The 16,094-nt window shown below is 43.9% G+C and overlaps 1 protein-coding gene across 1 annotated transcript; it reads left to right on the plus strand.

Annotated features, from left to right (window-relative positions):
- Window positions 1–8,181: 8,181 nt before the first annotated feature.
- On the plus strand, window positions 8,182–8,748 carry LOC103810963 (epidermal differentiation-specific protein-like). The gene has a single exon (XM_009083896.1). It carries the CDS (start codon window positions 8,182–8,184, stop codon window positions 8,746–8,748), a length of 567 nt encoding a protein of 188 aa, XP_009082144.1.
- The last annotated feature ends 7,346 nt before the right edge of the window (window positions 8,749–16,094 follow it).

Below are 16,094 nucleotides of genomic sequence, written 5' to 3' on the forward strand. Positions count from 1 at the left end.
CACTCCCTCCCCCCTTTAAATCATCTCACAGTACCTGTGCTACCTTTGCTGAGGCCAAATCTTCACCTAGACACTAGTCTGTATTCAGTCTCCCAGGACTGAGTGAAGATTGAGCTGCCTCTGTCCAGATCATGTCTAACCTTGTCCTGTTAAGAGCTGTCTTTGGAAGAGGAGTGGCGATGCAAGGAGCAACAGCTGACTGATTGGATCTGCATTCTGGTTCCAGTTCACACCTTTTACCTACCCTCTGCAACCCTGTCACTGGCCTCCTCCAAACCCAGTTTACATTGAGGCTCTGTCGATAACTTGATCCTAGTTTGCATTTCCAGCCGTATCCATGTCTTCTGTTACCAAGCCGAGTTGTACAGTGGGGGTAGCAGGTAGCATGCATTTTAGATTCACAGAAAGGTAAGGCAGTGAGGGATGTTTGGACATTCTTAATCCAACACCCTGCTCACAACAGGCCTGATCTGAATGGTAGTTTAGGTAGCTGAGGGCCTTATAAGTGATCATGCTCTCCATTTTTTGTACTCTGTGTGCTTTCTCCTCTTGTACTTTACTCAGTGCACAGAACAGTGGTAGGGCCTATCACCACTGAAGACTTGTAAGGGATCCTGGCATGCCCTTTACCAAATCCCTGGGCATTGCAGGACACTACCTGATCTTTCATAGGGCACTGAGTGTGTGGTCAAAGGGTGGTTCAGTACATGTTCTTCCACCCACGCTTCTTAGTATGTTTCTGCTATATTTCTTCCTTCAGTGTTTTAGTTATTTGCTGCTTAAGGCCCTAAAAAGTCATAGAATCTCGTGGTGTTGGTCTTAGCACCCACTCAGAAAATGAAAACGTGCTTTGAGGTCTGTACACCTCTAGCCACAGCACTCCTCGTTAGCTTCCATACTTGTCAAGGAGGTGGTTGTGCTGTAGTTGTTTATACTCTGCTTTACCACTTCAGTTTCCACATCTTGGACTGCTGACCGTCATGAGTTTTCTTGAGTTACAAACCCCTGAGTTCATGTTTTGGGTCCAGGGCTCCTACCTCTTTTGCCTGAGTGTGCTAAAGCCTTTTTGGTCTGAAAGGTGCTTAGACCTTCTTCTCCAGAGGAATTTTCTAGGTATGTTGATCTGCAGTGGGTGTTAATGGAAAGAGCATAAAGGCAAGCATATAGTGACTACTCTCGTATTTTTTAGGAATCTGCTGTTTGTAAGACTGCCTGACCCAGAAGTTGCATCAGTATATTTAAGAGCTTTTGATTAATTTAGTCTATGCCTGTGTCTTGTTGACTTTTAAACCACGTGGTGCATTTGGCCTCTATGATGTCTTGTGGATGCACAGAATAATTGTGTTTAGATACCCCAAGGACTTTCCTTTGTTTTAAGCCTGTTACCTCTTCCTTTGTGGACTCCTATTTCAGGTACTGTAAGACACAGCAATTAAAACAGTTGTACTACAGTCCATATCTCCCCAGAGGGAGCCCTTTTCCCTGCCTCTGTACCCCACACTTCTGTATCTTTTCTACGCTTACTGTATTCTTGCCGGTATTTCCTTCGTGCCCTAGCCTGCCTCGGGGCCCTGACCAAACACCATGCCTCTTTCTCCTCCTCTGAGTCGGTCCCTGATGCTCAGAAGTCTTTTGGCAGGCAGCAGGCAAGTCTGCTACTGAGGAAGGACTGAAAGCGGCACAGCAGCTCTCCCACCTGCAGCAGCAAAGCAGCACCAGAGACAGGCCAGCAAGTCAGGCCACTTTGTCCAGGCAGATTCTGGCAGCTTCTCCATATGGTTGTCCCTTGTTCACATGGGGCTGTGTTCCTTTGCTCCCACAAAAAATAAGAGAAACCTTTTGTCAATTATGCGTAGTATGTCAAAGCATTGGTATTTTCTGATGCTTTTGAATGCCTGATTTCAGACATGTAAAACTTCACCTGTCCATGACTTGTAGGTACAGAGATCTGAAAAATCTGATGCTGGATGGGTTGGTTTTTTTTTAAAACGTTGCCATTTCTGTTTCATTTCTTAAGCAGAAGTGACATCTAGTGTTGAGTCGAGGGCAGGTCTGTGCCTGTCACACTCTTGCTCGAGCCGGGACACTAAAGGGTTTAGGAGCACAACCTGCTAATAAAACATGAAAGGAAGAAAATGCTAGATGCATTTTCTGAACCTGTGGCTTTTGTGAGCTGGAGAGACTTTCCCAGCCAAATGTGGTGCTGTGAAGCTAAGGCCTTTTGAGGGTCTGTGATGCCTTCCCCCCCCTCCCTGGTACTAGGCATCTAATTAGTCTGGGTCTTTGTGTTTGTGGAGTCCAGCTTAGCAACCATGCCATGGAAACCCACTTGTACATTTATTGAACAACCCAGAAAGTAACCCAGTTGGGTTCCTGACATTTTGAACTACAGCAGTTATTCACAGACAATTTGTTGCCTTTTCCTTTATCTGTGGAGGGGAGACTTTGGAAAAGAAATAATAGTTAGAAAAGATCTTCACTTTCCTTTCTGGCTTCTGTGTGTTGTCAAGTGGGACTTACAAGGCTTTTGTCAGTCTGTACTGCTGTGCCTCTCTTTCCAGCGTATCTTTTGTGGAGCTCACTCTCAGTGCTGTGGCTGGATATGCAGCACTCATCCAATAGTATGCCATTGTCCCTCTTTCTGCTGAAAAAGTGGTGTTCAGTCTACTTTACTGAACACTGGCAATTGGGAAGTGCAGCAAACACAATAGCAAACAGAGAAATAAAAAAGGGGAGTTTGTATAAGATACATGGTAGAAAAAAAAAGGCTTTTTTTTTTTCCTTCAAGGGTTTGGTAGTGAATGCATTTGTTAGCGTGTGGGCTGTTCACAGTTTGGGTCCAGTTGCATGTTCCTGTGTTGCATTTTTGGGGGCTGTTTTGTTTGAGAAACAGAAGTCTGAGAGCCAAAAGTGAGAAAGAGACATCTTTGTGATGAAGAATGATTTTACCAGCAGTAACAACTGCTAAGAATGTAAAAAGCAAAACAGAAAAACCCCAACCACAACAACCCCTCCAAAACAAAGGAACCAGTGTCCTGCTGCCATGAGTCTAAAACTACCAGAAAAAATACCAACCAGAAACTTGGGACGTGCAGTTCATGTGTGATTTTATTATTTTTTTTAACCCTCTTGTTTTAAAGTAAGAAATAAAAGGAGATGAGTAATTATGGAGATACAAACTAAGGTATCCATTGTGGCAGAGCAGGATGGGAAGACATGAGGATCTGGTGGGTGAGGGAGTTTGTTGTTAATTTTATTTTTCTACCATTTCACCCTTTTCCAGCACTGTGAAGTGGGTGCATATGTGACATCCACAGCTTTGATTGAAATTGTTTTATCACCCTGTGATCTAGTAGTAAATAGTCTCTAAACAAAAAAACAACCAAACAAAAAAACCCAGGACCAGTTTTATGAAAAAGATAAAATCATTTTAGTCTTTAGTCTTCATTTGTTGAAGTGTTTTTTTTTTGCATATAATGTACTACAACACATTTTCAAAGTATCTGCATGTCTATCATTCTTCTTGCTTCTTCTATGGCTTTTTGTCTGCTGAGGGCAATAGAAGAAGAGGGTGTTTGTCCTTTTCCTCTTTGAGTTTTCTTCTCTTTCTTTTCACTTTTGTCACATACTTTCTTTTCCAAATTTTGAGATACTGCTGTTTGTGCAGGGGCAGTATAAGGAGGAGTTTGGGAAACATTATTTCCCATTAATTTCCCCCACCTGGAGTATTATGTCCTGCTCAGGGTTCTCAGCACAAGAAGAACATGGACCTGTTGGACCGAGCCCAGGGGAGGGCCATGAGGATTATTAGAGGGCTGGAACACCTTTCCTATGAGGGAAGATTGAGAGAGTTGGGTTTCTTTCAGCCTAGAGAAGGCTCTGGAGTGACCTTATTGTGGCCTTCCAGTACCTAAAGGGGCTACAAGAGAGCTGGAGACTTTTTGCAAGGGCATGGAGCGATAGCACAAGAGGGAATGGCTTTGAACTGAAAGAAAGTAGGTTTAGATTAAATACTAGGAAGAAATTATTTACCTTTAGGGTGGTGAGGCACTGAAACAGGTTGCCCAGAGAAGCTGTGGATGCCCCGTTCCTGGAAGTGTTCAAGGCCAGGCTGGGTGGGGCTGGTTTAGTGGAAGGTGACCCTGCCCATGGCAGCTGAGTTGGAGCTAGGTGGTTTTTAGGTCCCTCCCAACCCAAATCATTCTATGGTTCATAAAGAAAAAAAGCAAACAAACCCAACCCACGAAGAAAACTCCAAGTCATAAATATTTCCAGTGTCAAACCCCTAACCCTACCCTGTGGCATTCTGCTTTGCTCAGTGGCTTACTTCCTTGTGTGTACAGCACCATAAAACTGAGATTAGTGTCATTTAAATTCCTTTAGTTTTCAACCCAATAACACTAGGAAAGATGGTGATTAGAACCAGGAACTCACTTTTTCTGAACCTGGGAGTGTTTGTAACAGAGACCTTGTGCTGGTTTGAAAGCAAACCAGTGAGAAACTCCAAGTCACAAATACAATTTAATAAGAAAAAAACCAAACAATAAATGCAACAGTACAAAAAGAAACCACTGACAGAGTCAGAAAGCAACGTGACACCCTGTCAGTCAGGGTGTTGGTAGTAGTCTGATTAAATGGTGGCTGCAGTTCTCTTGGAGTGATGAGTCTGTTGGAGCAATGATCCTGTAGAACTGGTCTTCACCTGAAGGTCCAGTGGCTAGCTCTTGCCCTCTGGGAATCCAGTAGACAAAGGGCCCTGTGTTGGTCCAAACCCCAGCTTATATCCATGTGGGAATGCTTGGCTCCCCTCCTTGGGGTGAAGCATTTCACGATGTAATTCTATGGGCCCCTGCATGGGTCCCTGACAGCCCATTAAACAGAGACAGCCCCCTGAGGGAGCCATCAGATATGAGTAGGAGATAACTATCTCTGCCCCACCTGCTTTAACAGCTTGTGGAGACAATAATAGCATACATACCATTGGTTACACCCTACATTGTAACCTAGGACAGACCCTTTGCCAAGCTTTTGTATCAATATATCCCACCATATATCACCTTTTGAGTTTCCTCAAGGCCATGAAAAGCCCCACTGCCAGCTTTGGTGCTCTGCAGAGAGTATGTGGATGACTCCGGAGTTCACTGTTGCCTGTATCACTCTACAACATAGCTAAGCTACACTCAGATTCAGTCTTTGTGGTGCCCTCGTGGCTCATATATTTGACCAAAGGGCTTTTCTGAGTCTGCAGGTGTGGAAAAATGTGGGAATGTTTAGTTTATGTAATGGTGTCATTATATATAATTTACTTTTTTTCAGAAACACAACTAGATAATTTCACGTGTAAAACATACTAGCAAGCTGAGAAGAATGAATATTGCTCAGTGGCTGCATAAATCCATCCTGTTCTTGGCTGGTTTAGTCCCTCTTTCAAGCATTCCTCATGCTGGTGTGCTCATTCTCCCTTCGGTTACCAGACAGTGGACACTGTGGTTCAGGAGTGGAACGGAGCCTTCCCTTTTTCAGCAGCACCGAACCGCAGGCTGTGGTCACTGCAACACACAAAGCCTTGTAGTAAAGGTGTGATTTGCCAGTACAGAGAAGTGACTTCACATCTAGCTGCTGCTAGAAAGTGAGGTCCTACTTCTCTCCTCCAAACCCAAAATGAAAATGTCAATTGCTCTGCTTTCAGCCTCTGCAGAGAAGCAAAAGAATGAACCATGTGGGGAAAAAAAAGCCAAAAATGCCAACCATGTATTTTAATGCTAGCTGTGATCTGACACACCATGAGCTCAGCCAAGCACCCATGAAAGAGATGCAGTATGAGGATTTAGCTGGAGCTAGTGTACAGGCTGCCTGTTTAGGCAGGGATGAACTGTTTCCCTTCCCAGCTCACCATCTCCTCCTGTAACTTCCTATGTGACAGAGCAGGGATGCCTGAAGCATGCCACAGCAAATTAATGACAATCCTATTATTTCCTCCTGCAGTAGTAGAGCTTTCTGGCATGCTAGTCAATAAAGTTGTCTGAGAATATATTACAGAGTGAACCTGCAGTGTGAAAATAAACAAAAATATTGCCACTGCAGCTCTGTCTGAGCCTTCTTGCCCTGCTATACCAGATCTGCATCCCTGTGGCTGCTCAAATGGCTACAAAGGTGAGAAGAGGGAAGAGAATTTTCAAAAAACCTGCTTAAATGCCACCTCTACCACCTGGATTTCTCCTATCAAAGCCTTTTGGAAAACTGTTGTTGTTTATTACAGGTGCTTTACAGGTGAGCAAAAACATAAACTGCAATTGGCAGAAGAATTCTACAGCTTAAGTGTCACACAAAACTTTGATACATTTTTATTACTGTGATTCAGCTGGCTTCTGGAGGATAAGGACAAACAAGAACCAAAGTTCTAAGGTTTTATCAAGATGCTTGTGCCTCAATGGACCTTGGAACCAGAGCAATGAGATGGCTGGGTGGAGGAAAATCAAATAATTAAAATATGTAATGACTTTTGTTCCCTGAGCATAATATTGGCCAATTCTCAGTTCTGTTGACCTCCGTGCAAGCTATAAATGGAGGCAGGTGAGACACCTTTCATAAACAGCAGCCCTGGACTGGAGGAAGTGCCACGAGCTCTCCCATTCCCTGAAGCTGACATCAAGGTGAGAGGCACAATTTTTACATGAAAATTGTAATGGCTTTTTGGGCAGCTGCTGTGAAATGTAGTTGAAGAGAAAGAGGTTTAAGTGCTGGCATGGGAGCTGCAGCATGTGTGTGAGGATCTGCTGTTTGTGCCTGCAGAGACCTAACTAATTTTTCAGGTGATAAGAAGACACCTGTGGGATAAACATAGCATACCATGGGAGAGGGTGGAGAGGGCCATGGCTACATAATTCTGAGAGGTGAAAGCAAAAATATTTTACAAATTTATCTTGGTCATGGTATCTTTATATTGTATCAGCAAAATTAACTGGGTTATTTTTATTACTTTTTTTAGACGTAGAAGGTAATTGTATTAGTACTTAATCAACAAGTTAAAGTTCAGATTCTGTCAGCCTCCATAAATTCTATTATAATTGTGAAAAAGTACTAAAGTGTTTTTAACCACATAGTGTGATTTTATACTTTTAAAGAAATAAGTGTTATGTGTTTGTGGTTTTTTTTTTATTACTGATTATGATGCACATCTTGCAGAATTAGTCTGGCTTTTATTCTTACTGGGCATTTCTGATCTTCTCCCATCCCTTCTCAGAATCAGCTAAAGAAACTGCATTTTTGTCTCAGATATATTTGCCCTGAAATCTAAATCTTTGCTTCAATGCCTGTTACATGATTTAGAAAGGGAGCTGTTACCATGGCTGTTCCTGCAGCTGTTACTAATAAACACTACAGTTCTTTAACTGAATCCAGATGACTCTGTGGAATTAGATATGCATAACAGTGTAAGAAAACACTTTGTAATAGTGTTAGAAAAAGGCATTTACAGCATGAAATTTAGTCTGATTCTAAGAGCTGATGCCTAGAACTTGATTGCATCTCAGGTCATGTCAAGAACAGGAATCTCTTGATTTCAACTAAATTTCCTATCAAAAGAGAACAAGGTATTTCAGTGAGTTTAATAGTTAAGTTCTGCCCTCAAAAGAAGAGTTTTTTTTAACATATTTGAAGTGCAAAATGCACATTCCTTTAGAAATTAGTTGCACATCTCTCTATTTTTAAATTGTATTTTATGTGGATCATGAAACCTGGTCCAAACAATGAGCACCAATTACTAAAAGGATTCTCAATTGCAGTGTCAATTATGAACTGAAAGAGTGATCATCGATATATTTAATTTCATTGTTATTCAGGGTATACTAAATAAGTTTTTAAACTAAATGCTCAGATGTCCCTTGCACATATACATAAACCAATATATGCAAGTAAACAAAACTGGACAGTTGTGTACATATCTCATCTGAATTCTTTCCCCCAAATTCAAACTTCTATGACATGCCCTCACTCTTTTCAGCTGCTGCTGTGTTTATCCTCTGCTAAAGATGTTTTATTTATTTTTTTTCCTTTTGTTCCCCCCTGGTTTCCAGAATTTTGTATCTTTGTACAATCATTGCTTTTTTTCTGGTTTTGTTTTCTGCAGGCTGTCATCCAACTCCTACGGCAGAAAGTCCACCCTCCAGAAGTCCTACTGAGATGGGAAAAATCATCGTTTATGAGCATGCCAACTTTCAGGGTTTGTCCAGAGAATTCACCACTAACATTGCCAATCTAAAAGATGCAGATTGGAATGATTGTATCTCCTCAGTGAGAGTAATTGGCCAGCCTTGGGTGGCTTATCAGCACCAAAACTATACAGGCCAGTTAGTGGTATTTGAGGAGGGGGATCATGACTTTGTTGGTAAGAAGATGAATGACAGGATCAGTTCTCTGCAGGTGATCACTGAAAATCTGCACAATCCCCAGATCACCCTCTACGAACATGCCAATTACCAAGGGAAGAGCAGGGTAATAACAGAAGCAACCAGTCTGGCTAGGGGACATGATAACGACACCATATCTTCTCACCAAGTCCAGAGAGGTGTCTGGCTGTTGTGTGAACATGGTGATGGAAGTGGTTTTCAATACATTGCACGAGAACATGAACACCTTCCAAACTACAAGGCAATCAAATTCAATGACAAGCTTTCATTCCTGCGTCCCCTTCTCCCTGGTCTTGGCCCTGGCCATGGTCACAGCCACGGCCACGGCCATGGCTGTTAGGCTGCAAATCCTGCAATACTGAGGGAAGATGCATCCCCAGCAAGAAATTCAAGACCTAGATCTCTGCTTCTGCTTGTTTTGCTCTTTTCCTCTGTGTCACTGGAACACTGAACAAGAGAGCTCTCTTCCATGCTGTGCTGCAGATCTGTACTTCCCAATCCTGCCTTGAACTCTTCTCCTGCCCCACAAATGCAAGAATTATTGTACTTGATCATATTAAAGAGACTCCAATCTAAGAGACATGCCAGGGGTGTGCAAGGTATTGCACCCACAGCTGGCATTCCCATGTTCTCTGCTATGGGATGTGAAAGCATTGCATGTTGCCTCTGTTGCTAAATGCATAAACAAAATGTGAGTATTGAACCAGCCTCACTTCCTTTGTAATTTGTTTTACAAAGCCCTTGCAGATCCATAGGCTCTGCTACTTTCTGTAATCCATTCTTTGTTGGTGTCATTAAAGAATCTCTTGGAAGCAGCAGTGGGGCTGTTTTATGCACTGTTTAGCATCTTGCCCTTTCATGATGAGATGTCTCTGTGTATCCAGGAAATGGTTCATGCAGTCATTGACTACCAGTGAAGACTGAGATATATAACTCATGGACAACCTCAGCCTTCTCCTTATCTGTTGCCACCAGTTCTCCCTTCTCACTTATGGGAAGGTATACTCTCCTTGGCCCTTCTTTTCTGATGTATGTACTCACAAAATCCCTTGTCCTTCACATCCCTTGCCAAGTCCTGTTACACCTGTGCTATGGCTTTACTGACCATATCCCTATACATCCAGACCATGTCCCGGTACTCTCCCCAGGTCACCTGTCCCTGCTTCCACTGGCTGTGCATTTCCTTCTTAATGCTCAGTGTGAGGAGCAGGTCCTTGCTCAGCCATGCCAGATTCCAGCCTGCTTTACCTGATCTCCTGCACATGGAGATGGAGGGCTCTTGTGCTCTACAAAAAGTGTCCTTAAAGAGTTGTCAGCTCCAGCCTGCACCTCCGTCCCTAAGAACAGTTTTCCATGGAATCTCAGTCACCAACTCCCTAAACAGCAGGAAGTTCACCCTTTCAGAGTTCAGGGTCTGGACTTTGCTTCTCACCAGGCCCATGTTCTTTCAGATAACAAACTCACCCAGGGGGTGGTTGCCACAGCCCAGGCTGCCCCCGCTCTTAACCTCCCTACCGAGATCATTTGCATTGGGGAGCACCAGGTCCAGTAATGCTTCTCCCCTGGAAGATTTGTCCAATACCTGAACCAGAAAGTTGTCCTTGACACACTCCAGGAATCTCCTGGATTGCCTAGAGATAGCTGTATTTCTTTCCTAGCAGATGTCCATGTGGTTGAAATTCACCCATCAGGAATGAGAGCTTGTGAGCATGATGCTTCCCAGAGCTGAAGCAAGAGGCCTCATCAACAGGCTCTCCCTGGTCAGGCAGCCTGTTGTAGACTAATGATTGCATAGAATGGTTGGGACTGGGAGAAACATTAAGGATCATATAGCTCCAAGCCCCTGCCACAGGCAGGGACACCTTCCACTAGACCAGGTTGTATTAGTCGCATGCAATGTGGCCTTGAACACTTTCAGGGATGGAACATCCACAGCTTCTCTAGGCAACCTGTTAGAGTGCCTCACCACCCTCAGGGTAAAGAATTTCTTCCTAGTATTTCATCTAAACCTACTTTCTTTCAGTTTAAAGCCATTTCTCTTGTGCTATCACTGCATACCCTTGTGAAAAGCCCCTCTGGAGCTCTTTTGTAGCCCCTGTCAGGTACTGGAAGGCCTCAATAAGTTCACCCTGGAACTTTCTCTTCTCTGGGCTGACCAACCTCAGCTGTCTCAGCCTATCTCCGTAGGAGAGCTTGTCCATCGCCCTAATCATCTTCATGGCCCTCCTCTGTGCTTGCTCCAACAGATCTATGTCCTTCTTGTACTGAGGACCACAGACCTGGACACAGTACTCCAAGTGGAGTGCCATGAGAGTGGAGTAGTGTGGCAGAATTACCTCCCTTGACCTCCTGGCCACGCTGCTTTTGATACAACCCAGGATACAACTGGGTTTTTTGTGCTTCAAGCGCAGGTTGATGGGTTATGTCCAGCTTCTCATCCACCAGAACCCCCAAGTCCTTCCCAGCAGGGCTGCTCTTGATCCATTCATCCCTGAAGCTGTATCAATGCTGGGGGTTGTCGCAACACCTGGGTGCATCACCTTGCACTTAACCTTGTTAAATCTCATGGCATTTCCATGTGCCCACTTCTTGAGCTTGTTCAGGTCCCTCTGGATGGCACCCCAACCTTCAGGAGTGTCAACCACACTGCTCAGCTTGGTGTCATCTGTAAATTTGCTGAGGGTGCACTTGATCCCACTGTCTATGTCACAGATGTAATTGAATAACATGGGTCCCAGTATGGACCCCCAAGGGACACCATTTGTCACTGATATCCATTGGGATTCTGAGACATTGAACACTATCCACTGACCACCCAACCAATTCTTTATATAGTCTTCTACTGCCCTAAGTCATGTATATAGCATATATATACATAATTTATGTATAAAAATGTGATACAAATATAATTTATATAATGACATTATTTTTACATATAATCAAGCAGAAAAAAAATGATAAATTTTAACTGACCAATTTATTGCAATAAGGAAACCTGTCTGACTTTTTAGAAACCTTTATTTTCTTTATAAGACATAAGTTATCATTCTGAAATCAGTGTTTCAATCAGAATAGAAAGTCCCTTTCTTCTAAAATTGCCTCCACTGTAATTCTACATACTAATTTTTTTTTACCATTGTAACTGTCTCGAGAGTCACCATGTGGTATGTTCTACCACAGGCCAGACTTCATTGCTAGCTTTGGTAGCTCAGGGCAGTACAACACACCAAGCACTGCTAGGGGTTATCACTACTACAAATATGAGAGGAATCCTATTGGGCCTGTCTTTGTCCTTTACCAAATCCAGAAGCATCACAGAGCAAAGAGACAAACAGAGGATGAAAAATGCAAGCTGCAAGAAGTGGCAAACTACAGGAGAAGGATTGTTGAAGCATCTGTAGTTCAGCATTTTGCAAGCCGCAGAGCAGCCTGGTGAATGACCTACTGCTTATCATTCCTGCAGGACTGTGTCACTATATGTGTTGTGGTTTAAACTCAGCCAGCAACAAAGTACCACACAGCCACTCGCTCACTTCCCCTCACTACGATTAATAATTATAACAGAAAGGAGAGGGAGAGGGTGATAAAATCCAGGAAAGATGTGTGATGCACAATACAATTGCTCACCAGACACTGACCAATGACAAACCCATCCCTGAGTCACAATTGGCGTCCTGCTCCTGGGTAACTCACCCCAGTTTATACACTGAACAAGATGTTCTATGGTGTGGAATATCCCTTTGGCCAAATTGTGCCAGCTGTCCTGACCATGCTCCTTCCCAGCTTCTTCCGCACATCCTTGCTGGCAGAGCATGAGACACTGAAAAGTCTTTGAATTTGAGTAAGCACTGCTTAGCAACAAGTAAAACCTTAGTGTGTTATCAACAGTATTCTCATACTGAATCCAAAACACAGCAGCTGTACTAAGAAGATGAGCTCTGACCCAGTCAAAAGCAGAACAATATCCACCCCTTATTCCATACCACTTATGTCATGCCATGTCCTACATTTCTCAATACCCCATCACCTTTCCTACTCTTTGATAGATACACACACTAATATAATTCCTTTAGTTTATAGACTGTCTGTTGAGTTATTTTATTTCATGACCTTGGCCTCCATCTCTCAGTCTTTCAGGTGGGAAAGACGGTGTGTGGTGTTGGATTGTCACATGTTGGAGCCAGTTCTCATTCCATCACCACTACATTTGTCTGGTTTCATCCAAGTTCATCCTTCATTACTGTCGTAATCAAAGGGAAGCTGGGTTCTAATCACCAGATCTGACCTGGTGAAGACAGATGTTTTGAGGCACCCAGTGTGGTGCCTATCACCACAGAAGTGATAATACACAGTGTTCTATAGTAATTAGAATCATACAATTTAATTCATTGACTGTTCTCACCTAAAATCGAATCAATTCACCTTGTGGCACACATTAGAATTTGGCATCCTCCTGTATTATCCACGAAGGCAGGTTCTTGAACAAAAGCAATCCCACAGATCAGTTTGCCTTTGCCTGAGGCAGCAATAACCAAGATTGTTTTCCCCAGCATATTTTTTATGTGCACTACAGGAACTTTATTCCCTTTTACAGTATGTAGAAGTTTTGATTGGACAGGGCCAGACCAACTGGCAGATCCCCCAGTGCTGACTAGTGTATCCCAGTGTTTGAGGGTCCTACCACACATTTCTTTCAGTGTAGTCTTTAACAGGCCACTGCATCGTTCAGTTTCCCAGGGGCTGGTGAATGAGAGGGGATGTGATATACACACTCAATGCCCTGTTCTTTGGCCCAAGTGTCTTTGAGGTTGTTTTGGAAATGAGTCCAATTGTCTGACTCAGCTCTTTCAGGAGCACCATGTCACCATAAAACTGGCTTCTTAAGGCCCAGAAGAGTGTTCCTAGCAGTGGCATATCCAAACAGAATATGTTTCCAACCATCTGGTGTTTGCTTCCATCATTGTAACCACACAGTGCTTGCCTTGACAGGTTTGTGGCCCTGTGATATAGTCAATCTGCCATGCCTCTCCATATTTATATTTCAGCCATCGTCCTCTGTACCAAACTGTAACTGCTTGGCTTGCTTAATTGCAGTGCATTTGTCACAGTCATGGATACCCTGTGTGACAGTACCCATGGTTGAGTCCATCACCCAGTCATGAGCCCTGCTGGTCAAATGTTGCTCCTTGATGTCATTGTGTTTAATGTCAGCCTACAGCAGCATCTGCTCTGCAGTTGTAAGCACAACTACATATTTCCTTACTCAGGAGTTCTGGTGTATGAAAACCTGTCTTGTAGCCTCTGCCTCTTTCCTTTACCTCAGAGGATTGCACCCAGTGCATGGTCAGACTGCCTACACCCAAGGTAGATCTACCACCACTGAGCTTGTGAGTGTTGGTTTTGCTTGCTCCAAGAACCACTAAATATGCTCTGAGTTCTTGTTGCAAGCTTTCTCACATCTGGCAGTAAGGGAGGGTACACTTTCTTCTGGGGTGGTTCAGCACCTGGAGAGGCTGGACAATTTTCAGTCGTGGAGACTTTCGGGAGTCACCTGGGCAAGATGCTGAGGAGCTCCACATAGGTTTGGATTCAGTCCAACTATAAGGAAGGGGGGGCTGTACTCAATGCCTTCAGAGGTTCCTTCCCACCTATATCGTAAGCTAAACACTCCCTCATTTCCTTTCACCGCCAGTGCAGTTTGTTCATTTTTTTTACATGGTTGTTATATAATCCATATTCTCATGAATTCTGAATTCAGAAAGGCAAAATGAGTCTTTAAAGGAAGTCTCTTTTTACTGCTTTGGGTATTTGCAGGCTCTGGATTGGTCTTGAATGAAGGAAGACCCCATTGTTGCTGAATTGATGGGCCAAGGCCAACAGTATGAGGTTCAATAAAGCCAAGTGCTGGGACCTGCACTTGTGTCACAACAAACCCATGCAGCAATACAGGACTGGGGAAGAGAGGCTGGAAAACTGCCTAGTGGAAAAGGACCTGGGGGTGATGGTCAACAGCCAGCTGAAAATGAGCCAGCAGTGTGCCCAGGTGGCCAAGAAGGTCAATGGCATCCCGGCCTGTATCAGAAATGGTGTGGCCAGCAAGACCAAGGCAGAGATCATCTCCCTGCACTTGGCACTGCTGAGGCTGCACCTCGAGTACTGTGTTCAGTTCTGGGCTCCTCAATTCAAGAAAGACATTGAGGTGCTGGAGCGTGTTCAGAGAAGGGCAATGAAACTGGGAAAGGGTCAAGAGAGGAAGTCCTAAGAGTAGGGGTGAGGCAGCTGCTGTTGTTTAGCCAGGAGTAAAGGAGGCTCAGGAGAGACCTTATCACTCTCTACAGCTACATGAAAGGAGGTTGTGGCAAGGTGGGGGTCAGCCTCTCCTGCCAGGCAGTTAGTAACAGGACGAGAGGACAGAGCCCCAAACTGCACCAGGGGAGGTTCAGGTTGGATATCAGGAAAGGGCTGTGAAGCACTGTAATCATCTGCCCATAGAGGTGGTAGAGTCACCATCGCTGGAGGTGCTCAGGAAAGGGCTGCACATGGCAGTTAGTGCTGTATTCTAGCTGACCATTGAGTTGGACTCAATGATCTTTGAGTGCTTTTCCAACCTAAATGATTCTGAGATTCCATGATTCTGTTTCCTCCTGCTGCAGTACAGCTTTCTGGCATGCTAGCCAATTAATCCTTCTGAAAATATATTAGAATGAATCTGCAATGTGAAAATAATAAAAAATATTGCCGCTGCAGCCCTGCCAGAGCCTCCTTACCCTGTTTTACCAGCTCTGAATCCCTGTGGCTGCTCAATGTCTACATAGGTGAGAAGGGGGAAGAGCATTAAAACACCCGCTACTTAAATGCCACCTCTTTCACCTGGATATTTCCATCAAAGCCCTTTGGAAAACTGATGTTGTCCATTATTAGTGCTTCTGCAAGAAGCAGAATAAATCTACAGTCAGTGCATCGCAAAATATTTTCCAGTTCCAGTTACTGTGATTCATCTGGCTTCTGGAGGATAAGGACAAACAAGAACCAAAGTTCTTGTTATTGAAGCTTATGCTTCACTGGACCTTGGAACCAGAGCAATGAGATGGCTGGAAGATCAAAACTAAATATAATAGTTAAGGAATTTAGGTCTGTGAGGGCATTATCAGCCACTTTCAGTTCTATTGACTGGAGTATTTCACAAGACTTCTGTGCAAGCTATAAATTGAGACAGGTGAGACACCTTTCACAAACAGCAGCCCTGGACTGGAGGACGTGCCACCAGCTCTCCCATTCCCTGAAGCTGACAACAAGGTGAGAGGCACAATTTTACTTGAAAACTGTAATGGCTTTTTGGGCAGCTGCTGTGAAATGTAGTTGAAGAGAAAGAGGTTTAAGTGCTGGCATGGGAACTGCAGCATGTGTGTGAGGATCTGCTGTCTGTGCCTGCAGAGACTTAACCCATCTTTCAGGTGATGAGAAGACAGCTGCAGGACAAACACACCTTGCCAAGGGAGGGGATGGAGAGGGCCATTGCTACCCAATTCTAAGGGGTGCAAGTGAGAGCATTTTACAAGACCGTCTTGGGCATATACCTGAACCAACATACACGACTGATTAAAACTGGACATTTATGGGTAGATATACCACATTTTACTTCCTTTCCTTCAAACTCACATTTCTATGCTGCGACCTCACTCTTTC

The sequence above is a fragment of the Acanthisitta chloris genome, unplaced genomic scaffold, assembly GCF_000695815.1.
Source record: "Acanthisitta chloris isolate BGI_N310 unplaced genomic scaffold, ASM69581v1 scaffold8481, whole genome shotgun sequence".
NCBI classification, from domain to species: Eukaryota; Metazoa; Chordata; class Aves; order Passeriformes; family Acanthisittidae; genus Acanthisitta; species Acanthisitta chloris.

Excerpts from the sequence above, each read along its gene's own strand:
- LOC103810963 (XM_009083896.1), top strand. The coding sequence starts at position 8,182 with ATGGGAAAAATCATCGTTTATGAGCATGCCAACTTTCAGGGTTTGTCC.